The sequence below is a fragment of the Gymnodraco acuticeps genome, unplaced genomic scaffold (genome assembly GCF_902827175.1).
Source record: "Gymnodraco acuticeps unplaced genomic scaffold, fGymAcu1.1, whole genome shotgun sequence".
Taxonomy (NCBI): domain Eukaryota; kingdom Metazoa; phylum Chordata; class Actinopteri; order Perciformes; family Bathydraconidae; genus Gymnodraco; species Gymnodraco acuticeps.
The window spans coordinates 12,986-37,284 of NW_022990594.1; the positions used below are offsets into that span (position 1 = coordinate 12,986).

A 24,299-nucleotide genomic window follows, 5' to 3' on the forward strand; every position below is an offset into this window, starting at 1 on the left:
TGTAGCACTCACAACAGGAAAGAATGAAACAGAGAGGAACCAATGAAACACAAACACAGAAATAGTTGAGATGACTCATTATTATTTCGTTGCGCTCCACCAAACAACAATGGGGAAACATGAGCTGGGGCCTGTTCTACGAAGCCGGTTCAACCTAACCTGGATATGTTTGAGTTAGCCGGTTGGCCTAATCCAAAACATACGCGCTCTCGCTAAACTGTACTACGACGCTGGTTATCAAGTGGATCGCTCAAGCCAGCCGTGTCCTATCTAGTTAGGTGTTCACATGAGAGGGGTGGTATCTGGAGCATTCGACCAATCACAGACATGGAGAAGCGTACTGACAGCGCAGCGTCATACTTCCTGAATGAAAAGTGAACTTTAATACTAGTCAAAAATGAAGAAGTTAAACTTTAAACATCCATGACTTAAACACTTGATCCAGGATCAAAGCCACAGAGCTGCACCTGCAAGGTGAATACAGCTGGTAACAGAACAAGTGTTTGAATGCGTACATTAACAGGTTTATGATATCACTGCCCGTCTAAGACACCATCTGACTTTCATTACATTTGTCTCGAGTGTTTCGTCAACTTAATGTGTTGCTTAAAATAATACTTCTGCATCCAGTAGTAACAGTAGGCCTATGTGACGCTGTGAGTGTTGCACGGCCAGATACGGCTCAGCTGACTCAGATCAGGAGATATATGATACATTATGAAGTGATATGGACTGTACTTAATGTGACTCTGATCCGGTTACTTATGTTGTGGCAGATATGTGGTAAGTGTTCTTAACGCTAATGTTATTATAGTCAGATTGCTCTGAAGATGGAGCTGATATTCTATTCATGTTCACGTTCACACAGTCGGTGATTTTTGCCGGCCGTCTTTCCTGCAACGGCAGCTTTTCTGTATTTCCTTTCTCCTGTAATTTGACTTGATCGCTTTAAACTCCACACTGAGCTCTGATTGGTCAGCAGGCAGTGCTTTCACTGAGTTGAGCTCTTAGCCTGCAACCTAACCTGGTCCCGACCAGGTTAGCCGCTAAGCATAAGTTACCATGGAGATCTAGCCCGCTAAAAAGAGAACCAGCTTCGTAGGACCGAAAAGCCGGAGTTTTCCCTAAATGTAGCCGGCTAAGCGAAAATCCTGCTTCGTAGTATACCCCCCTGCTCTCAGCACTCAAACAGCAATGCTCCCACGAGTACCAGACACACAGGGCAGATATAGGTTTCTAAAGGACACACGGACATGTTCCTAAACATGTTTAACGCACACACATTGTCAGGTCTCCTAAACTTGGACATGTTCCAGATGTGGAAAGGTCATCATCTCATGACTTCTTTAGGAGTCTTGCAGGATATGAATGATCCAATTAACAAACTGTATACGTCTGCACATGAACGCACATATATTTCTTACATTAACTAACACTTAACTGTATTATATCTAAATGTAGCCTCTTTGCATTTCCTCTGAGCTTGGCGTCAGCTCACTTAACGTAATAATTAGCAAAGAGACGATTCTCTGGAAACTCTAACTTAATAACAAACCTAGTTACTATGACTAGGTCCAAGACTGATGTAACAGAATCAGTTTCTCTGGGTTTGATTAGTCTGGCTGCACATCACGAGTTAGTGGAGAAGGAGCAGAGTTTATGATGTGAAGTCTCCACTTTTTATTGAAGGTGAAGAACGTTGTCTTTCATATTAATGAGAGCTCTTTTCACTTTTTGGATCTTACTGTTTTTAACCTGTGGGGAGTGTCCACTTTCTAAACGTCTACATTCTCTACTTCTCCAGCTATAATCAGATTATTAAACCTTTCATTATTTCAATCAGGAACATTGTTTTCTAAACTTACCTCATGTGTTCTTTATTCAGTCTGAGGTGGTGCAGTTTGTCAGAGATCAGCTGTTCTGCTCTGGCCTCAGCTCTGAAGTCCAACATCCATCTGAGAGAGCTGGACCTGAGTGAGAACGCTCTGCAGGATTCAGGAGAGCTGCTGAGAGATCTTCTGGAGAGTCCAGACTGCAGACTGGAGACTCTCAGGTCAGTTCTCCATCTCTAACTTCTGTGCTGAGATGAATGTGTGAGAGTTGTGTTGACTCTGAGCTGCAGACATCAGGCTGATATGATCCTGATCCTCACTGAGCATCTCAATGCTAAAGTCTACTTTCTTCTTCTGTGGTTTAGCTCATTGACTGTAGCAGAGCTTTGTTAAAGAAAAATCATACTCTGCATAATTCACTCTGAACCTTTAAACTCCTGAAATTCATCTTTTATTCTCCATCATGTTTTAAAATAAATGACATTATAAACACATGAATACAATAATTAAATATTTCTATTAAAACTATCAAACACTAACAAATATGTTCAGTTGTTGCTGTTTCTAACATGTTTCTGAAGCTGCATGATGCTCAGACTGACTGAATAGTTTACACTGAAGATGCTGTGATCTATGTCTCCACTGTTCCTGAGATCAATATTCTCTATTTATTGTGATCACATTTCTTCTAAATTCATCCTGACTTCTTTGTAGACTCTGTGATCTTGAGTTGAATCAGTTTCTGTGGGTTTGATTAGTCTGGCTGCACATCACGAGTTAGTGGAGAAGGAGCAGAGTTTATGATGTGAAGTCTCCACTTTTTATTGAAGGTGAAGAACGTTGTCTTTCATATTAATGAGAGCTCTTTTCACTTTCTGGATCTTACTGTTTTTAACCTGTGGGGAGTGTCCACTTTCTAAACGTCTACATTCTCTACTTCTCCAGCTATAATCAGATTATTAAACCTTTCATTATTTCAATCAGGAACATTGTTTTCTAAACTTACATCATGTGTTCTTTATTCAGACTGAGGAGTACTGCAGTTTGTCAGAGATCAACTGTTCTGCTCTGGCCTCAGCTCTGAAGTCCAACATCCATCTGAGAGATCTGGACCTGAGTGGCAACGCTCTGCAGGATTCAGGAGAGCTGCTGAGAGATCTTCTGGAGAGTCCAGACTGCAGACTGGAGACTCTCAGGTCAGTGAGGGGTCGACTCAGTCTCTGCTGGTTCAGCAGGATTGTATTGAACACAGGGAGGTGGATGTGTTCCTCTCACTGGGGAATCTCTCCAGTTCCACCTTCCAGGCGTAGCCTAGCTTAGCACAACACATCAGTGATGTTACCATTTACCTGCAGTTTCTCCTTTTGTTCATCTCATGGTCCTTTTCTTGCGTTCTCCCAAGAACAATAGAATGCAAGCTGACAATGCAAAGCCACATTTCAGTCAGGCGCAACTTGTTAACAGACACATTTTACAGTTAAAAAGTTAGTCTGTTAGTTTTTCCTATGAAGTTGATTTGTTCCTGGACTTACGCCTAGTTAACTCTGTGATGCAGCTGAGAGCTGTGGCAGGCAGTCGTAGTGTTTGCAGACAGGATATGATGGGATGGAAAGCATGAGATCAGGACTCTGAAGCTGACTCAAAGAACAAACACTTATTCGAACTGGATCTAAAACTGTTGGATTGTGTTCATCCCTACAGGATCAGAGGAGGAGAGACGATCACAGCCAAGATCCAGAAGAAATGTGAGTATTGTTGGAGTAGATATCTCTTCTCCGCGCCGATCCTATATGAGTCTGCTTTAAAAGAAGGAAAACTCAAAACAACCGGGATACGGGTTAAACCAGGGGTGCCCAACCTTTTTTGAACCGAGAGCTACTTTTAAAGTTGCCAGTCTACCGAGATCTACCAGTCCAAATAGAGAGGCGTAGCCATTACTGACAGCCTACTACCAGGTAAATACACACTTCTACTTGTATAAAACTGACCTTTGTACGATTAATACTTCATAAAATACTCAGATCCTTTATCTTACCGCTTTCTAATCTACACAAGTATTTAACTGAAGTTACACAACAGTGTTGTTGATACAGAGTTGGCGTTTATTCACACGTCACTACAGTGGGTAATGTTTTCAAGAAACATTGAACAGTGCTGCCACATATGAAACAGGGAAAAAGAAAAGACTCTGAACCCTTTCTTTGCCATTATATAAAAATAGTGTTGCTACCAAAGTATAAATGAGGCTTACTAATAAGACGACTCAGATCTGAAGCTACACAGGAATCTGCTGCCAAAGTGCAATAAAAAAGACGACATTAATAGAATCAAACCCTTTTTTTGTTGCATTTTAGTAGATTATAAAAATAAATGCCTTTTTAAAATAGGAAGCCAGCAACACTAGTTTCTTAACCTGAATTGATAATAGACTATAATCAATTTAAGTTTACATTCTTATACCATTTTGTACAATAATTATAAGGGTGTCATTACTGAGAAATGTCAAACAAATTAAAAACCTTACATTTGAAAACAGGTTTGCATTCCTCCACTTAAGGTGACGTTATCATTGGAAACAATAAAAGCTAATTGTTTTGACGTAGAATCTATAAATTGAATCGTTAGAGCAGAACAGAATGGTCGTATTGTAGCCTGAGTTCCGTGCAGCCTCCAGCTTTACCAGGTGGAAACATCGTCTATATAATGTGAATACATGCAGAATTAGACAGTAAGAGGCCCCTGACATTAGGCCTATACTAAAAATTGTAGGGGCTTTTAAGAGCTTGCAAACCTACAGGCATCCTCTGCATAGCAGTATGAATAGCCTTAAAAAACAACCCACTCTGTGATAACGAGAGTCATGTATCTGACCCAAATGCCCTAAGTCAGGGGTCTGCAACCTTTTTGACCAAAAGAGCCATTTTGCTCCTTTTTCCAAAACATTTTTTTGTCTGGAGCCGCAAAACATATTTCATAGTTTTTTATTGTTACATCAGACAAAAACTAGTTTTTTTGCATTCATTAGGTTATTTATTACATGATATAAAACTGTTAACCTCTAATAAGAAACAAAGAACTCTTATAAGGAGAATTAAAAATAATACACAGGCCTACTTTAAAATAAATTAAACACAGCACTTGGGGAGTCCTCTGCACATTTGAAGGGAAAAAAATATTATTAAAATGGGCCCACTTTGAAATAAATAAAACATATAGCTGCACCCTAAAAAGAGTTAAAGGTAGGGTAGGTAAGAATGGAGAAACCAGCTCGAGTGCGCTAGAATTTGAAAGTACACAACCGGAAAAGATCTGCCTCTTCCTTCAGACTTCCTCACAGAGCCCCTCCTCCAACACACACGAACGCGCACATGACCAATGAGGGCACGAGATAAGTTTGTGCCCAGATGGAAGGCTGACAGGCAGGTAGGCCATCCAGTTACTTTAGCCGGGCCGGCTCAGAGGATTGGTCGTGCTTTTTACAGCGCTACGGCTTCCAGAGATTAATTTTTGTATGTATTTATTGTCAAAGCATTTAATATATTCATTGCTATCGGGACGTTAAGAGCATTCCATGGAATATAACAAAGTGTTTTCTGAAATAAATTACATACCCCATTGAATTATGACTGAAGATCGTCAGCTGTCTTCCTCTCCCGTGTTGTTCCTCGATACGTAAAGGCTGCAGCACCGTTGACAACTTCTCTCTACATATCAAACATACCGGTAAACCAGCATCGCTTGCTGTGAAAGCATATAACTCTGTCCACACAGAATTAAATCCTGTGTTCCTCCAGTTCTTGTATTTGATGTATCCATAGTTCGCTCATCGAGCCGGGGGTCAGGTTATTCGCCTCCAAGAAAAGGCGCTCGCGCGGGACCATAGCAGGATGTGACGCTATTTTAGTTGACCTAATTAAAACCGTTTTGTTTTTTATTTATGTGTCACAGTATCACCTCAAAATACAAGATACGAAACATTTTCAACCATGCAACAAAACATAAATAGTCCTACAAATATTTTAATTTTATTTCCTTCTTATTTTTGTCTAAGCTCAAGGGAGCCAGAGCAGAGGGCTTAAAGGGCCGCATGCGGCCCGTGGGCCGCGGGTTGCCGACCCCTGCCCTAAGTGAAGCCGTTAGTCTCATCTGACTGACCCAAGGGTTGGTGCTGGTGTGACAGGGAGGCTTCCTGGTGTTCAAAGCAGAGGTCAAGTTTTCAGTTCATGGCTCAGTGGGGGGGAGCAGACCCACGTGAGACAGTATCAACGGCTGTAATGTTCAGTTTGAGGAGTGTCATTCTCTCTGGGAGCAGGAAATGGTGTCCATTCTCGGACCAGACCATTAATGTCATGTAGAGCAGCCATAGCATCTCCGCGACTGCACTCAGCCGGACTGTAGCAGGGCAGAACTGGGTGACTTTTAGTGAAGCTGTCCAAGGCCATGGACAAAATGGAATCACGTACTAACAAAAAGGACACAAGGTCATCAATGTCTCGCTTTTCCATTGGCCTAATCATAACAAATTAGTGGGAAAAATGTGGAACACTAATCCATCATCATGTGAAATTTTGAGTTAATTTAAATAATTACTTATGGGTTGAAATCAAATTAATATTTGTAATATATTAATATTAAGATTTGTCGGTATCCTGCCGACAACGCCAATTTGTCAGGGAAACTTCTGCAGCAATGGAGAGTCAGGACTCAAACAGACATGAGGAGAGTTGGAGCTTTGATGTCAAACAATGATGTTTATTACAAGTCAACGGCCGGAGAATTCATATCACAAGTCACAGCAGCAAAAGGTTCTGACTGCACGGGTGGGTTGCCATGTCAATTCTGACCAGCCTATCTCTCGATAGACCTTTTAACTAGTTTACAGAGAGTTAATGAGCATATTGGGGGAGGGTGCGTAAACACTGGGAACACTGCAGATATCCCCGATATCTGGAAATACTCAATCACCTGTCTGTGGAGCTTTAGAAAGCCAGCGTTCTCACAGTCGTAAACCATTTCGTGACCGAGAGTTGAACTGGTTTATCAAGATAGCTGGAGCCTCCCATTCCTTAAGAGAGATAACAGAGCCAGGGTTTGGTCGTAAACGTCAACACACAGAAAAGGTTAAATATCTAGGAGTAAGGAAGAATTATTCCCTAACACTCTCCTGTTTCCTTCTCTCTCAGCAGATAGTGGTCTGCAGAAGGTTTTAGATGAACATAGGCTCAGTCTGAGGAGGAGATGTGAACGTGTGACTGAAGGAACTGATAAAAGTGAAACCCTCCTCAACAGCATCTTCACTGAGCTCTACATCACACAAGGCCAGAGTGAAGAGGTTAATACCCAACATGAGGTGAGGCAGCTGGAGACAGCTTCCAAGAAGAAGCCCCTCCATGACACTCCAATCAAGTGCCAGGACATCTTTAAAGCCTCACCTGACCAACAGACTCCCATCAGAGCGGTCCTGACCAATGGAGTCGCTGGAGTTGGAAAAACCTTCTCAGTGCAGAAGTTCACTCTGGACTGGGCCGAGGGTTTGGGGAACCAAGATGTCAGTCTGGTGATCCCGCTCTCCTTCAGGGAGCTGAACCTGATCAAAGGAGAGCAGTACAGTCTTCTCAGGCTGCTCCATGTTTTCCATCCAACCTTACAGAAGGTCACAGCAGAGCAGCTGGCTGTCTGCAAAGTGCTGCTCATCTTTGACGGCCTGGATGAAAGCAGACTTTCTCTGGACTTCAGAAACAATGAGGTTGTGTCTGATGTCTCACAGCAGTCCTCAGTCAACGTGCTGCTGACAAACCTCATCAGGGGGAAGCTGCTTCCCTCGGCTCTCGTCTGGATAACTTCCAGACCTGCAGCGGCCAATCAGATCCCTCCTGAGTGTGTGGACAGGGTAACAGAAGTACGAGGCTTCACTGACGCCCAGAAGGAGGAGTACTTCAGGAGGAGATCGAGTGATGAAGACCTGTCCAGCAGAATCATCTCTCACATCAAGAGCTCCAGGAGCCTCCACATCATGTGTATGATCCCAGTCTTCTGCTGGATCACTGCTGCAGTTCTGGACCACATGTTGACTACAGACCAGAGAGGAGAGCTGCCCCAGACCCTCACTGACGTGTACTCACACTTCCTGCTGGTCCAGACACAGAGGAAGAAGCAGAAGTATGAAGAGGGACATGAGACGAGTCCCCAGCAGCTGACGGAGGCTGACAGGGAGCTTCTTCTGAAGCTGGGGAGGCTGGCGTTTGAACATCTGGAGAAAGGAAACATCATGTTCTACCAAGAAGACCTGCAGCGCTGTGGTCTTGATGTCACCGAGGCCTTGGTGCACTCAGGAGTTTGTACAGAGATCTTCAAAAGAGAGAGTGTGATCTTCCAGAAAACAGTCTACTGCTTTGTTCATCTGAGCGTTCAGGAGTTTCTGGCTGCAGTCTACTTGTTGCACTGTTACACCAACAGAGACACAGCGGTACTGAAGGACTTCCTGAAGAGAGACTGGCCCTATGAGAACAGTAAAAACCGTGATCAGGATTACCCATCCCTGGATGTCTTTCTAAAAGGAGCCATGAAGAAATCCCTCCAAAGCAGAAATGGCCACCTGGACCTGTTTGTCCGCTTTCTCCACGGCCTCTCTCTGGAGTCCAACCAGAGACTGTTAGGAGGCCTGCTGGGTCGCACAGACAACAGACCAGAAACCATCCAGAGAGCTATCAACAACCTGAAGAAGATGAGAAGTGATGAAGTCTCTCCTGGCAGGAGCATCAACATCCTCTACTGTCTGACAGATATGAAGGACCTCTCAGTAAATCAGGAGATCACAGAGTTCCTGAAGTCAGGGAACAGATCAAAGGAACTCTCTATGATCCACTGCTCTGCTCTGGCAGACATGCTGCAGATGTCAGAGGAGGTTCTGGATGAGTTTGACCTGAAGAAGTACAAAACATCAGCGGAGGGGAAACTAAGACTGATTCCAGCTGTGAGGAACTGCAGGAAGGCCAAGTGAGTCCAGATGTGATTAACTTTATAAACTGATGTGGATCAGAAGCTTAATTATTCAATTAAACACTATAACATTTCTGCTGTTTAAAAACTGAGAGCAAATTAAAACCAACGCTGTTCTTCTATTTATTTATAATAATAGTTCAATTGAACAGTTTTTCTCTCTTCATACTCCTTTGAGTGATGGAGGCGACATGTCAAACACATGAAGGACTCTAGAGGTTTCTCAGCATGTGATCTCACCACACTGCAGGACTTACAGTTATCAGTTATTACTTTCTAGTAGTTTCTTTATCATTAAAACACACACACGTTTTTATTACAATGTATTAGAGTTTAAAATAAGATCTAGATAATTTCCCACTAATACCAGAGTTATGTCTTAATGCTGATATACGGAGAACATCTTGCTGATGGTTGAAACCGTAGTGGTTTGTTAATTGTGTTTGTGTTGAAAATACATGTTCAGATGCTCAGAGAAGCAATCTAGCAACAGCCTCTGACAGCAGAATTATACATAATATAAAATGGCATCAGCAAATGTCATTCAGAACATATGTATATGTATATGTATGTAATGTATATCAAATGTTTATTCATGAAATGCTTGAGGTTAATATAATGTTCCCTCTTTTAAACACATGTTGTAATATTTGTGTTATTATAGACTTACTGACTGTAAACTCTCAGAGGCTGAATGTGAAGTCGTGGCCTCAGCTCTGAAGTCTGACCCCTCCCATCTGAGAGATCTGGACCTGAGTCACAACGCTCTGGAGGATTCAGGAGTGGAGCGTCTGAGTTCTGGACTAAAGAGTCCAAACTGCAGACTGGAGACTCTCAGGTCAGTTCACTGACTGAACTTCATATGGATCCGTTTGTGTTTATGATTTTCTGAATTTGCCTGAGAACAAAGACATTTTAATTATTTTCCTCACTTTTGCTAATGACTGAATATTCATCAGAATAACAAAGAGAAGGTGAATGTGTGAGGGAGAGTGTGTGAGCTTCCATAGACTCACTCTGTGCTCCAGGAGTCAGTGGAGATGCTGTCAGTACTGAAGAGCTGTGAGGGAGATGAAGGAGTTGTTAAACATCTGATCAAAGTTAGAGTTCCAGATCATCAATGGATTGTTTCTGCTTCATCGCTGACATTAAAACCCTGTTTAGCTCTGAACAGATTATTAAATCTGGAGTTATTTCAAACAGGAACATTGTTTTCTAAAGTTACATCATGTTTTCTTTATTCAGACTGGAGAGCTGCAGTTTGTCAGAGATCAGCTGTTCTGTTCTGGCCTCAGCTCTGAAGTCCAACCCCTCCCATCTGAGAGATCTGAACCTGAGTCTCAATGATCTGCAGGATTCAGGAGTGGAGCTGCTGAGAGATCTTCTGGAGAGTCCAGACTGCAGACTGGAGACTCTCAGGTCAGTTCACTGACTCTCTGTTACTGCTGGAGATCTCATGTTTCATTAGTTATTCAAGCTGATTCTTCTACATTAATATATTACATCCATATGTTTGAAATTGTTGTTTTGTTCATATTTTTAAAGCAGGGGTGTCAAACTCAAATACACAGTGGGCCAACATTAAAAAGTGGGTACTAGTGGAGGGCCGGACTGGTTCAATGTTTATTGCAGAACTTATTGAAATTAACTTATTGCACATATTGAACCTGGAACTAACAAAGCTTCAATTATTGCCTATAAAAACAACATTAAACATTAAATAATCAGGTGCATTCATTTCTTATGGCTCTATCTGCAGCTTTTCCAGAGTCATTTCTTATGAGTACATTTTCCCACAGGCCAACAACAGCTTCAACAAAACTATTCCCCTCAAAGAGAAAACCAAACATGCCCTGTCGTCCTGAGAGAAAGTGCAGAAGGAAACATCCATTAAACTCAGTGTGCTGCTCTGTGATGCTAGCTCAGATACTTGGCATCTCATCTTGGGTGCAAGGTCATCAATGTTTGGGCTCAGGCTCTGAGCTGAGGAGACCCTCAGGATGGAGTGAAGGTGTGCGTTAGGGCTGAACGATATACCGTGTCATGGCGATAACCGCGGTATGCGCATGCGCGGTATTCACACCGCAGGGACGTGCGGTTTTATTCATTAAAAAAAAAAATGCTAACGCACTTTATCACAGAATTCAAAATAAAGATACCCTTATTACTTATCGAAACTGCACATACAATATATCCGATTAAAGCTGAGACTCCACAGATTATTTAAGTATAGTATCTAAGCGATCCGATCTCGCAACAGGGGAAGCAAACACAGACATCGCAACACGTACCTTTTACGGAGCTTTTACGGGAGATCTTCTCACCGTAGCTGTCAATCTGATCAAAAGACGTGTTCAATGGCATTAAAACGAGAAAGAAAAAACGCGGCTGAATCGGTTGATCCATAGGTTGATAATGTTTCTGTGGCTTTGAAGCAATTGTTTATAATCCATAATTCCATTTTTATGTAAAAATCGGAGCACAACAGTTAGCTGCTAATGGTAACCACCAGAGTGTATGCAGCTTCCGGTTTTGGCTACGCGTCACTCTCACTCCTTATTTGGTAATGTGTGTGTGTTAGACTGCGCTGGGCTGCCGCATAGCCAAGACCGGAAGCAGCAGCCACTCTGGTAGCTACCATTAGCAGCTAACTTTTGCTCTGCGATATTTACATAAAAATGGAATTATGGATTATAAATTAAATCATTTTTTTATACAGAGACGTTAAAAACCTATGGATTAACCGATTCAGCCGCGTTTTTTCTTTCTCGTTTTAATGCCATTGAACACGTCTTTTGATCAGATTGACAGCTACGGTGAGACATCTCCCCTAGAAGCTACGTAAAGGTACGTGTTGTGATGTCTGTGTTTGCTTCCCCTGTCCGAGTTCAGATCACTCAGTGATGATACTATATATCTAAATAATCTGTGGAACCTCAGCTTTAATCGGATATCTTGTAAGTTTAGCTACGATAAGTAATAAGGGTACTTTTATCTTGAGTTCTGTGCCAAAGTGCGTTAGCATTTTTCGCTCAGGGGTCATTTAGATGCTTCTTATGAGACTTGTGTTTTGTTTTGGTAAAAATGGTTTGTATCGTCAGTTAGCTGAGATTATTTCCGTTAATCTGGTATAACACATTAATAGGTTCTTAAATATTACGATCCCCTGAGACACTGTCGTGAAAAAAAAACCCTAAGTACCCGCCGGGACTTTGGGGTTTAACAGGTTAAAAAAAACGCAATATATACCGCAGGGGGGGGGGGAAATCGCAATGTCAGTTTTTTTCAATACCGTGCAGCCCTAGTGTGCGTGCAATATACCGGCGGGCCAGATCTAATCGTAATTAGAAATTATCCTGCGGGCCGAAATTTAATCCGAGTTTGACATGTGTGCTCTAAATGTAGTTTGCAGTCATAGTAGTTGATTGTTTTATAAAGTAACTATTATTCTTCCACTGTTAGTTGTTAAAGTTAATGTATGTTTTTCTTTAGTAAATTATCTGAATAAAGAAGCTCCTCTGAACTAATATTAGTTTAACATAAAGTTAACTTTCTGACATAGAAATGTTAATGTTCCCATCATGTAGACGTGTTTCCACAGATAATAACCAGAAGCTGATATAATGATGATCCACAATAACAGAATGACAGTCACTGTAATTCAGGGAAAGATCATTGATTAGAACGCAGTAATGATGAGCTGCACATTTCAGACCTGAACATCTGACTGGATTATAAACTGATTTTATCCTCATCATGTTTTCTTTATTCAGACTGATAGAGCTGCAGTTTGTCAGAGATCAGCTGTTCTGCTCTGATCTCAGCTCTGAAGTCCAACCCCTCCCATCTGAGAGATCTGGACCTGAGTCTCAACGCTCTGCAGGATTCAGGAGTGAAGCTGCTGAGAGATCTTCTGGAGAGTCCAGACTGCAGACTGGAGACTCTCAGGTCAGTTCTCTGACTCTCTGTTACTGCTGGAGATCTCATGTTTCATTAGTTATTCAACCTGATTCTTGTTCATTAATAACTTGCATGCATAAAGTAGTAAATGTCCTTTTATTCATGTTTTTATTTGTACGTACTAAAGGAAGAACCGCATAAATAAATATTGACTGTTTCTTAAAGGAACTTTAATAGCTTTTATTTGTAAAAAGTAAATCTGTGTTTTTAATATTTAGTAAACGATAACGTCTGAATAAAGGTCATCTGAAGTGATATTAGTTTTACATGATAAAGTTTACTTTCTGAAAGAGACCTATTTTATTGTTCATTCATTTCAATGTTGAGAAACACATCTGATTATAAATTCATTTTTTATCCTCATCATGTTTTCTTTATTCAGACTGAGAGGCTGCAGTTTGTCAGAGACCAGCTGTTCTGCTCTGATCTCAGCTCTGAAGTCCAACCCCTCCCATCTGAGAGATCTGGACCTGGGTAACAACAATCTGCAGGATTCAGGAGTGGAGCTGCTGAGAGATCTTCTGGAGAGTCCAGACTGCAGACTGGAGACTCTCAGGTCAGTTCACTGACTCTCTGTTACTGCTGGAGATCTCATGTGTTCAGTTTGTAATTGAAACTAATTTATGTACATTAATAACTTGAATCCATAAAGAATCCGGGTCCGGGCCCCCAAGTAATATGAGAGCTGTTCTCTGCCGTCATGTCGGCTAAACTCTGCTGCTCCGGGATGACGGTCTAACTGCTGGTGAACTCGGAGCGCTGTTAGAACGGGACGCTCAGATACTCAGAGCAGAGCTCACTGTCAGAGAGCCTGATGTGCAGGGATTGTTAGGGGGGTTATTTTTCTTAATATTATTTAATTTAGCCTTTAGCTGGCTAACTAGCATACATTGTCACTAACTCCTAATGTTAGCTTTATCCTTCGTTTTCCAATAGATTTTTTGATGTTACAGACCGCCACATGTCAATAGTCCGGTGTTTTAGATCCTGTGCTAAGGCTATAAACAGAGGTGGAAGTAGTACTTCTAAATAAAAGTAGAAGTACTCAGATCGTGTACTTGAGTAAAAGTAGAAGTACCAGAGTGTAGGAATACTCTGTTACAGTAAAAGTCCTGCATTAAAAAATGTTCCTCAAGTAAAAGTAGAAAAGTATTATCATCAAAATATGGTTAAAGTGGACCTATCATGCTATATTTGAATAATATATTGTAGGTATATACCTACCTATATAAAACATGTCTGTGATGGGTTTTTTTTCAAAATACCAAACAGATCATGCATTTTAGCCATGCCTCATTTAGCTCTATTTGCTCTTTTTTAGCCCTGTTTTTGCAAGGGCTGATTCTGTGAGAAGTCTTCTTTGCTGCTTTTGTGGCAGACTACAGCGCCACTTACAGGCCTGGCATATGTACTACATCGTTTCCAGCGCTTTCGAGCGGCAATGGCCGTGGCTGTCTCCTCCTGATAGGTGGAGAGTTGCCCATATAGGCGGAGCTCCCCGTTTCTGACGTCAGAACAATTTCAAATCTGTCTGGTCTACCTGCATGTGCCATCCGACCTCTGCAGCTCATCCAGAATGCAGCGGCTCGTCTGGTCTTCAACCTTCCTAAATTTTCCCACACTACTCCGCTCCGCCGCTCCCTTCACTGGCTTCCGGTAACTGCTAGAATCCACTTCAAGACACTGGTACTTGCTTACCATGCTGCGAATGGATCTGGCCCTTCTTACATCCAGGACATGGTTAAACCGTACACCCCAGCGCGTGCACTACGCTCTGCATCAGCCAAACGACTCGCTGTGCCCTCGCTGCGAGGGGGACCCAAGTTCCCATCGGCGAAAACACGTGGGTTTGCTGTCCTGGCTCCAGGATGGTGGAATGAGCTCCCCATTGACATCAGGACGGCAGATAGCTTGCACATCTTCCGGCGCAAACTGAAAACTCATCTCTTTCGACTCCACTTCGAGCGATAGAACTATTAACAAAGCACATATATACTAATAAAGGACTGGCTTTTCTAAAGCCAGTTGAGTAGCACTTGAAATTTTTTTGCTCTATGAAACCTGATGTACTTATATGATTCTGTTTTCTTCAAGTTGTATTTTGTTGGACGAACGCACTTATTGTAAGTCGCTTTGGATAAAAGCGTCAGCTAAATGCAATGTAATGTAATGTATCAGATCCGTAGCAGCCCCGTTTTTAGAGATTTGGGTATGGAGGAAAAGAGAGAGGGTTGTGTTTTCTGACACATATTCATGTATAAAGGACGTACAAAAGTGCATTTTGCATGATAGGTCCCCTTTAAAGTAGCGACAGTAAAAGTAGTCGTTGTGCAGATTGGTCCATTTCAGAATAATATATATGATATGTTTTATAATGATTGATCATGAAAGTGTTCTCAAAGCTGGTAAAGGTGCAGCTAGTTTGAATGACTTTGTATACTGCAGGGTAGCTTGTGGATTTACTGCATGCATCGATATGTTTCTATTGGATGTGACTCTTTGCGTTTTCTTATTGTAACCACTGATTCTTTACTTGTTCTGACAACACATCTGATTTTTATTGGATTTTTATTATCATGTTTTCTTTATTCAGACTGGAGAGCTGCAGTTTGTCAGAGATCAGCTGTTCTGCTCTGGCCTCAGCTCTGAAGTCTGACCCCTCCAGTCTGAGAGAGCTGGACCTGAGTAAGAACAAGCTGAAGGATTCAGGAGTGAAGCTGCTGAGAGATCTTCTGGAGAGTCCAGACTGCAGACTGGAGACTCTCAGGTCAGTTCACTGACTCTCTGTTACTGCTGGAGATCTCATACACTGTGTGCACAATTATTAGGGGAGCTGTATTTTTGAGGATTCATTTTATTATTGAAGAACTATAGTACTCTCGGTCAATCCAAAATGTTAATGAACCTCTAACCTGAATATTTAAGTAAGTAACAATTAGGTTTTGGTGTTCTTAGGAGAAAATCTGTGCGTGCACAACTATTGGGTAACTATTAGTTTGCAGAATGAATATGCAACTAAAGGAACAACTCAAATGTTCCCATCTCACTTGTTTAATTCCATCTGTTAAAGGGAGAATAGTTATCAACTCAAAATGTAAATCAAATAAAATGTCTGACATTTCATAAAAAGACCAGATACCAATGTAGCCACGCTTCTCTTCAATAACATTCACAATACTTCCATTCATGGAGTCTGTCAGTTTCTTGATCTGTTGACGATCAACCACAGCCTCCCAGACTCTGTTCAGAGAGGTGAGCTGTCTCCCTTCACCGTAAACCTCCTGTTTAAGAAGGGCCCACAAGTTCTCTATAGGGTTTAGGACAGGGGAGGAAGGGTTTAGGTCAGGTGAGGAAGGGTTAAGGTCAGGTGAGGAAGGGTTTAGGACAGGGGAGGAAGGGTTAAGGTCAGGTGAGGAAGGGTTTAGGACAGGTGAAGAAGGGTTTAGGTCAGGTGAGGAAGGGTTTAGGTCAGGAGAGGAAGGGTTTAGGACAGGTGAGGAAGGGTTTAGGTCAGGTGAGGAAGGGTTTAGGACAGGTGAGGAAGGGTTTAGGTCAGGTGAGGAAGGGTTTAGGACAGATGAGGAAGGGTTCAGGTCAGATGAGGAAGGGTTTAGGACAGGTGAGGAAGGGTTTAGGACAGGTGAAGAAGGGTTTAGGTCAGGTGAGGAAGGGTTTAGGTCAGATGAGGAAGGGTTTAGGACAGGTGAGGAAGGGTTTAGGACAGGTGAGGAAGGGTTTAGGACAGGTGAGGAAGGCTTTAGGTCAGATGAGGAAGGGTTTAGGACAGGTGAGGAAGGGTTTAGGACAGGTGAGGAAGGGTTTAGGTCAGGTGAGGAAGGTTTACGTCAGGTGAGGAAGGGTTTAGGACAGGTGAAGAAGGGTTAAGGTCAGGTGAGGAAGGGTTTAGGACAGGTGAGGAAGGGTTTAGGTCAGGTGAGCAAGGGTAAAGGTGAGGAAGGGTAAAGGTGAGGAAGAGGGCAATGTCCTTATTGTTTCATCTTTAATGTCTTTACTGGTGAACCACACAGCAGAGTACTTGATGCCTGTGATGGAGCGTTGTTCTTCATAAAATCATGGTCTTCCTGAAAGATGCAGACTTGTTCCTGTACCACTGATGGAAGAAAGTGTCTTCTAAAAACTGGCAGTAGGTTCAGGAGTTGATTTTGAGTCCATCTTCAACCTGAAAAGGTCCAACCAGCTCATCTTCAACAACACCAGTAGTCCACCTCCACCTTGCTGGTGTCTGAGTGGAAGTGGAGCTCTGTGCCTGTTACTGATCCATCTGCTCCGTCAAGAGTCAGCCTCATCTCATCAGTCCATGAAACCTTTGACAGATCTGTCTTCAGATATGTCTTGGCCCAGTCTTGAAGTTTGAACTTGTGTGTCTTGTTCAGAGGTTGGGTTTCAGCCTCTCTTACCTTGGCCATGTCTCTGAACACCTGAGACTTCTGGGCCCTCCAGGTACACGTAGCTCACAGTTCTGGAATATGATACTGGAGGATAATGGCTTCCTGGTAACTTCACGTTTCATTCTTCTCAAATCTTTGAGATTTCATCTTTTTCTCAACACGTTTCTTGCGACCCTGTTGACTATTTTCAACAAGACGTTTGATGGTCCTGTGATCACACCCCAATATCTTATCAATATAGTTACAACGATCTGCAGGATTCAGGAGTGAAGCTGAGAGATCTTCTGGAGAGTCTCAGGTCAGTTCACTGACTCTCTGTTACTGCTGGAGATTACATTACATTACTTGTTAGATGCTTTTTTATCCAAAGCGACTAACATTCAATACTGTGAACAATCCCCACAAGAGCAATTTAGGGTGAAGTGTCTTTCCCAGGGACACAACGACATGCTGACTGCAGTGGGGTTTGAACCTGTGACCCCCTGATTCAAAGTTTAGTGCACTAACTCACTGAGCCACAGCCTCCCTTAGATCTCATGTTTCATTAGTTATTCAACCTGATTCTTCTACATTAATATATTACATCCATATGTTTGTAATTGTTGTTTTGTTCATATTTTAATTAGGGATGCTCGATTATGGCAAAAATCATAATCACGATTATTTTGGTCAAAACTGATATCAGGATTATTAAATACGATACGGGGGCAGAATGTGTGACGCACGACACATTGAGAGCATCGTTGCGAAAGGGAATGCAGCAAAAATAATCGTTTTATTTCGATTACGTTGTTTTCATAATCGTTGCAAGACAAAATCGAAATTAAAATACGATTAATTGCACATCCCTAATTTAAATGTTTACGTACTAAATAAAGTACTTAAAGGAACTGTAAAAGATATCTGCTGTTATTTGTAAAACGTAAATCTGTGTTTTTAATATTTAGTAAACGATAACGTCTGAATAAAGGTCATCTGATGTAATATTAGTTTTACATGATAGTTTACTTTCTAAAGGAGACAGATTTTATTGTTCATTCATTTAAATGTTGAGAAACACATCTGATTATGAATTCATCTTTATCCTCATCATCTTTTATTTATTCAGACTGAGCTGCTGCAGGTTGTCAGAGATCAGCTGTTCTGCTCTGATCTCAGCTCTGAAGTCCAACATCCATCTGAGAGAGCTGGACCTGAGTCTCAACGCTCTGCAGGATTCAGATGAGAAGCTGCTGAGAGATCTTCTGGAGAGTCCAGACTGCAGACTGGAGACCCTCAGGTCAGTGAGGGGTCTCTGCTGGTTCAGCAGTATTGTATGAAACTCAGGGAGGTGTTTCTCTCACTGGGGAACCAGATCAGTGATGTTACCCACTGACTGCAGGCTCTTCCATTCTTCCATCAGCTATAGCAGGCCAGCTGGAAATGCAAAGCCACATTTAGTCAGTCATCTCCTCTCTAGGGCTGCCCTCCACTGCAAACTCTTCTAGTCGACTGATAGTCATCAATTCAGGCGATTAGTCGACTCGCGTTTACGATATATTATGATTATTCATATATTAGGTTTTTCTCCCAAAATGGTTTCAGTCTCCAAGGCTGATAAAGAGCATTATTATAACAGTGTTGTGCTTCACATAGAATATATAATAAGACTGTAATAATGAACCTTTGAAGTATAGATGAGATCTTACAGTAGAGAGCGCATGAGAGTCACAGCACACGGACGCAGCGGTGCAAACAGCAGAAGCTCCGCTAAGGAATCTCAATGTGTGTGAACAAGCAGCGAGGACACACACTGAACGTTTAGTTTAGTTTCTATAATTCATATCTGAATATAACAACCCATTAAAAACTACACAGGAAACGGAAACACTGAAAATATGACCGTGGGCTGGAATCCCTCCGAACATGACGCCCTCATCATGAGATGAGAGCTTTATGGTGTTCTGAGGTCAGAAGGACTTTATACTATAGGTCTCTATATGTTGATGCAGAGCTAGCTGCTGCCTGACTCTCTGCTTTCCTCCCAGTCTGAGAGAGGGACACACGTTGGGGATAATCATACGGAGGAGACTTCTTCTCAGTGGAGTCTGCATGTCACCTTGTGGGTCCTTTACGCTCAGAAGGATCCACACTTTAGATGTCCTGCCCGACAGAATGATCTCAATGACCAGGCTCCGCTCTGAATAAAGGCTGAGGGTTTCCAGCTGACTTCTTTAGCCGACTAACGTTCAGTCGACTAATTGGGGGCAGCCCTACAGCTTTCCCCCAGACATATGGGGTTTCACAGAAGAGTGGGAAAGGTAGTCTGTTCTTGATGGGATGAGTTCACTGGTTACTTCCTGTCATGCAGCTGAGAGCTGTGGCAGGCAGTCGTAGTGTTTGCAGAGAAGATATGATGGGATGTAAAGCCTGAGATCAGGACTCTGAAGCTGACTCAAAGAACTAACACTTATTCAAACTGGATCTCAAACTGTTGGATTGTGTTCATCCCTACAGGATCAGAAAAGAGACGATCAGAGCCAAGATCCAGAAGACCTGTGAGTACTGAAACCATATCCTCCATTCATCAAGATATTGTACAATAAATCTGATCTTAAAAGGTATTTTTAGTACAAGAATTATTATTATTGTTTTATTATTATTTTTCTCACCTCTTCTCTCCATCAGGTGTCTCCGATGTGGAACAGGAAGTGAAGACAGACACAAAGGTGAGAGAGGAGCAGTTGAACAGAGTTGAAGCTAGAACTTAACTTGATAATAAAATAAATAACTTTGTTTGTTCCAGGCTCCTGAATCCTTCTCACCTGAACACACAACTGAGTCTTCATACAGGTAACCCTATAACATGACCAAATATTATTTTAAACACATATATTCTATTAATTGTGTTTAATTTCATGTCTTTCACCTTGAGGTATTGCATCCAATCTCTTTCCAGCAGACATAAATAAAATAATGACTGTGTGTAGGATTGTTTTCTTGTATCAGTCTAGATTCTCGCTGGACTAGACATTTTGTTAATTTAATGAAAGTGTACACACACATTCTGATGCATGTGCACTGTAAAAAAAAACTCGTAAAAAAACGGTCAAAGTACTGGCAGCAGCGGCTGCCAAACAAAAACCCTTAAATTAAAGTAAAATACTTTAACTGAAATAAAGTGAATAAGCCATTAGTTTACGAGAATTGTCCTTAAAGATTGTACAGGAAAACACTGTAATTTTACAGATTTATCTGCTTTTTTTACAATCAATAACCTTTAATAAAAGTACAGCACTAAAACTTCTACGGGCAAAAAACGGTCAAATGACTGGCAGCAGCGGCTGCCAAACAAAAACCATAAAATTAAAGTAAAAATACTTTAACTGAAATAAAGTGCAAAAGCAATTAGTATACAGAAATTGTCCTTAAAGATTTTAGAGGAAACTTTCCTCTCTTTTCAAAATCCATTGTCTTAAAATGTTACATTAAAATACCTTAAATAAAGTTCTGATGAGAAAAACAGTTTTAAAATTTTTTTTGTATTAGATTTGTATGATCAAACACTAAAATAAATACAGAACCTAAAGTTCTACAGCTAGAATACTGTTATCTTACAGCTTTTTTCTAACATTTTCCAATCAAACAGGTTCAACAAAAAGACATCACAAAATGTTCTGTAGGAAACAATTACTCTGAAAACTTAAAATATAAAAATATTTGTAGAATTATAGTTAAATCAGGAGAGACGTGATGTAGACGTGATGTATGGAATTTATTATCGGTCATATTATATAAATGAAACATAATGATGACAGTTTATAACAAGTGAATGAAATGGTGTTTTGGCGATTAGGCCCAGGTTTTGTAGGATATCAATCGGGAAGGGAAGAACCGTTTCCGATGAACCCCCCTGGGTCTAGACACTGGTGGTGGTGATAAGTGGTTAGGTCCGGTTGGAAGGGAGAAGGTTAAGCTTGGCCCTGAGTTGAAAGCAGGAGGCGAAGGGGTGGTGGAGGGTTGCGCGTTGACACCTGGAAGACAGCTGATAGGAAAGGGGAGAGCATATATAGAGGGATTAACAGGTGCGATGATTAGGCTTGTAAATGGAGGGGAATGATAGGTTAGCTGAGGAGTGGCGCTCCCTGTCATTTAGTGCAGGGAGCGAGTATTGCCATGACGTGCAATACGGAGTGATAGGTCTTCCTGTCTGAACTTGCGCTAAGCTTCATTACAACTAATGAATACAGCATTTCATATTTAAACATACTTATAAATAATAGAAACAAAAAGTAAGTTTAATTTTTTAAGATTACTTTGAAACATTCTCAACTGAAAATAACAGAAATTGCAAAATGGCGACATATGTTCACATTGTCAATGTGAAGGAGCAGTGTGCAGGATTTAGTACATCTAACAATGGTAAATTCCAACCAATGGATAACTTGTTCACTCACCCTCCTATCCCAAGTTTGTAGGAGAATGAATATTGGCTGCAAAAAACTTGAGGCCCAATCATGTTTCCTCTGTCCATTCTGCGCTACTGTAGACGTGGCAGTGCAACCTAGAGTACAAACAGATCAGAATCAGAAACGGATTTATTGGTTCACATGTACGAGGAATTTGACTAGGTGTCGTACATACAAATCAAAAATCAAAAAAAGTACACCGATAGCGAACTATATTAAGAACACTGTAATAAAAATATAGTAAGATAGAAATAAAATAAAGAAGTAATTTACATCGAAATAGAATGCAATAAATGATAGAATATAAAATATGTGCAGTAAGCAATATTTAAACATTGCATTATTTACCATCCTGTGATCTCCATTATGTAATGCATAGAGTCTGCGTTGTGGCTGAGGTAAAGTGTCAGTAGGGGGGGGGCGGGCTTTGTTGAGGTGGCGAGAGGTTTTGGTCCTGATGGAGAGAGGTTCTGGTCCTGATGGAGAGAGGTTTTGGTCCTGATGGAGAGAGGTTCTGGTCCTGATGGAGAGAGGTTTTGGTCCTGATGGAGAGAGGTTCTGGTCCTGATGGAGAGAGGTGTTGGTCCTGATGGAAAGAGGTTTTGGCCCTGATGGAGAGAGGTTTTGGTCCTGATGGAGAGAGGTTCTGGTCCTGATGGAGAGAGGTTCTGGTCCTGATGGAGAGAGGTTTTGGTCCTGATGGAGAGAGGTTCTGGTCCTGATGGAGAGAGGTTCTGGTCCTGATGGAGAGAGGTGTTGGTCCTGATGGAGCGCAACCTCCTGCCAGAGGTTTGTGTTGAAGGCAGAGCTGAAGTCCACAAACAGGATCCTGGCGTAGGTTCCTGCTGTGTCCAGGTGCTGGAGGAGGAAGTGAAGTGATAACTATTAGTAAACCATAATGATGGATGTTATTATCAGGAGCTGCCAATAGATCCCCTAAATCTTGTATGATGGACCTTTGAAACACACACACACACACACACACACACACACACACACACACACACACACACACACACACACACACACACACACACACACACACACACACACACACACACACACACACACACACACACACACACACACACACACACACACACACACACACACACACACACACACACACACACACACACACACACACACACACACACACACACACGTTATTGAGAGCATCCCAAGGGCATTGATTATTTCATAAGTTTAGAAGGGGGGAACATAGTCTACCAACAGTTAGCTTTTGTTAATTTTACCTCGAGCCAAACTTCTGAGACTTGTTTCTGAAATCCCTTTCTCTTAAAGTGAAGACATAAATAAATAAATAATGGAGCTTACCCTACAACTAACCACTGGATTGCTTGTCTAACATGACCTAGTCCATAAGTGAGGTAAGGGTGGGAACAATCAAACGCACCCTCCAAGGCACTGCGTGTTAGCGAAGTACAACTGGGATTTCGAAGAGGAAGATATGCTTGGTCAATTCTTAATAAAAAAGAAAAACCAACAAATTGGGCACTTGAGTTTTCATTAGCAGTGCCTAGCTACAGCTGCGGAGCTTCGGTCAACACCGCTAACAGTCTATTTCCTTAAAATGGTACATAACGCTGAATCTATATTTTCATCTTCAGGTGATGAAATCTGCATAATGTCCCTGTACAATAAGGTTCGAGCATTTTGTAATCCAGTGAGGAAATTCAAGACCAGTAAATATTGATTGATTAAACAACACTAAATAAAATGTTAGTGTTTTCTTCAAACTCAGACTCTCTGCTGCGGCTGTACCTCAAAGACAAAACAATTGTCTGATGATCTTTGTTGAACAAGGTCTGATTGTCCTGTACATGTACAATGTGGGGTATTTTTAAATACTTTACTAAACCACATTCAATATTATGTTAGACACAAGTTAGTTATTACTCACATATCAAAGTATTTTCATCTGCAAGATGGAAGAATAGCTGGGTGCTGCCTGGAGAGACTGATGAGGGACACAGGCTGGCGTCAGCAGCTTTCCACACAAAAGGCGCATTCACACCGCAGTACTTTTCCCACAAAGGTTCATGAGAACTTAGTTCATGAGAACTTTTTAGTTCTCATGAACTAAGTACAGATCGCGTTCACACCGGAATAAGTCCCTGGGGGAGGATTAGGCAAATGAAGCCGCTGACGTCACTTCTTCTTCTTCTGCTTTGGGTTTACTGGCAGGCCGCAAACCACTTCACGGTGTATACTGCCGCCCAAAGTCCCCGGCCGGAAGTCCCCGGAGTTGGGGACTGGCTTCAGTAGAAGCTGCTGGGACTCCCAGCAGCTTCTACTGAAGCCTTCTGAGTAAATCGCCAGAACGCCGACACCTCCTCATCTCCACCGCTCCCATGTTTTATTTTGTGTTGCCATAAGTTAGTCTCTCTGCGTTTCTGCGCTGGGCTAATGCTAATGCTAATTATGCTAATGCGAGGATAATAAAATGGCGGCTTCACAAAACTTTTTGGGAGTTTTACGGGGCGTGGTTTGCAATCCGCCCAGCCAATCAGAAATATAGCTCTTTTCTCACAAGAGAGCCGCACGAAAGTCCCTGCTCTCTAGCAGCTCTCTGCTCTCTAGCAGGGACTTTCGTGGGGGTAAAAAGGTTCTCATGAACTAATTTTAGT

General features: G+C 41.8%; 1 protein-coding gene and 1 long non-coding RNA gene across 4 annotated transcripts in view; one reads left to right on the forward strand and one right to left on the reverse strand.

Moving 5' to 3' along the window:
* Nucleotides 1–24,299, forward strand: part of LOC117554400 (NACHT, LRR and PYD domains-containing protein 1a-like) — a 39,279-nt gene that overhangs the window by 9,260 nt on the left and 5,720 nt on the right. Inside the window, exons 7-16 of one of the 3 annotated variants that reach the window (XM_034228823.1) lie at nucleotides 1,886–2,053; nucleotides 3,534–3,577; nucleotides 7,016–8,828; nucleotides 9,496–9,669; nucleotides 10,077–10,250; nucleotides 15,385–15,558; nucleotides 18,309–18,479; nucleotides 19,697–19,737; nucleotides 19,868–19,908; nucleotides 19,986–20,032. In XM_034228823.1, coding sequence (XP_034084714.1) covers nucleotides 1,886–2,053; nucleotides 3,534–3,577; nucleotides 7,016–8,828; nucleotides 9,496–9,669; nucleotides 10,077–10,250; nucleotides 15,385–15,558; nucleotides 18,309–18,479; nucleotides 19,697–19,737; nucleotides 19,868–19,908; nucleotides 19,986–20,032 — 2,847 coding nt within the window. The remainder of the gene's footprint in view (nucleotides 1–1,885; nucleotides 2,054–3,533; nucleotides 3,578–7,015; nucleotides 8,829–9,495; nucleotides 9,670–10,076; nucleotides 10,251–15,384; nucleotides 15,559–18,308; nucleotides 18,480–19,696; nucleotides 19,738–19,867; nucleotides 19,909–19,985; nucleotides 20,033–24,299) is intronic. The other 2 variants (XM_034228825.1, XM_034228826.1) reach the window with 2 other exon arrangements.
* LOC117554402 lies at nucleotides 21,632–22,054 on the reverse strand. Its single transcript, XR_004570268.1, has 2 exons — nucleotides 21,997–22,054; nucleotides 21,632–21,743 (listed from the first exon to the last, which is right to left on the reverse strand). It is a non-coding gene; the product is annotated as an uncharacterized LOC117554402 (long non-coding RNA).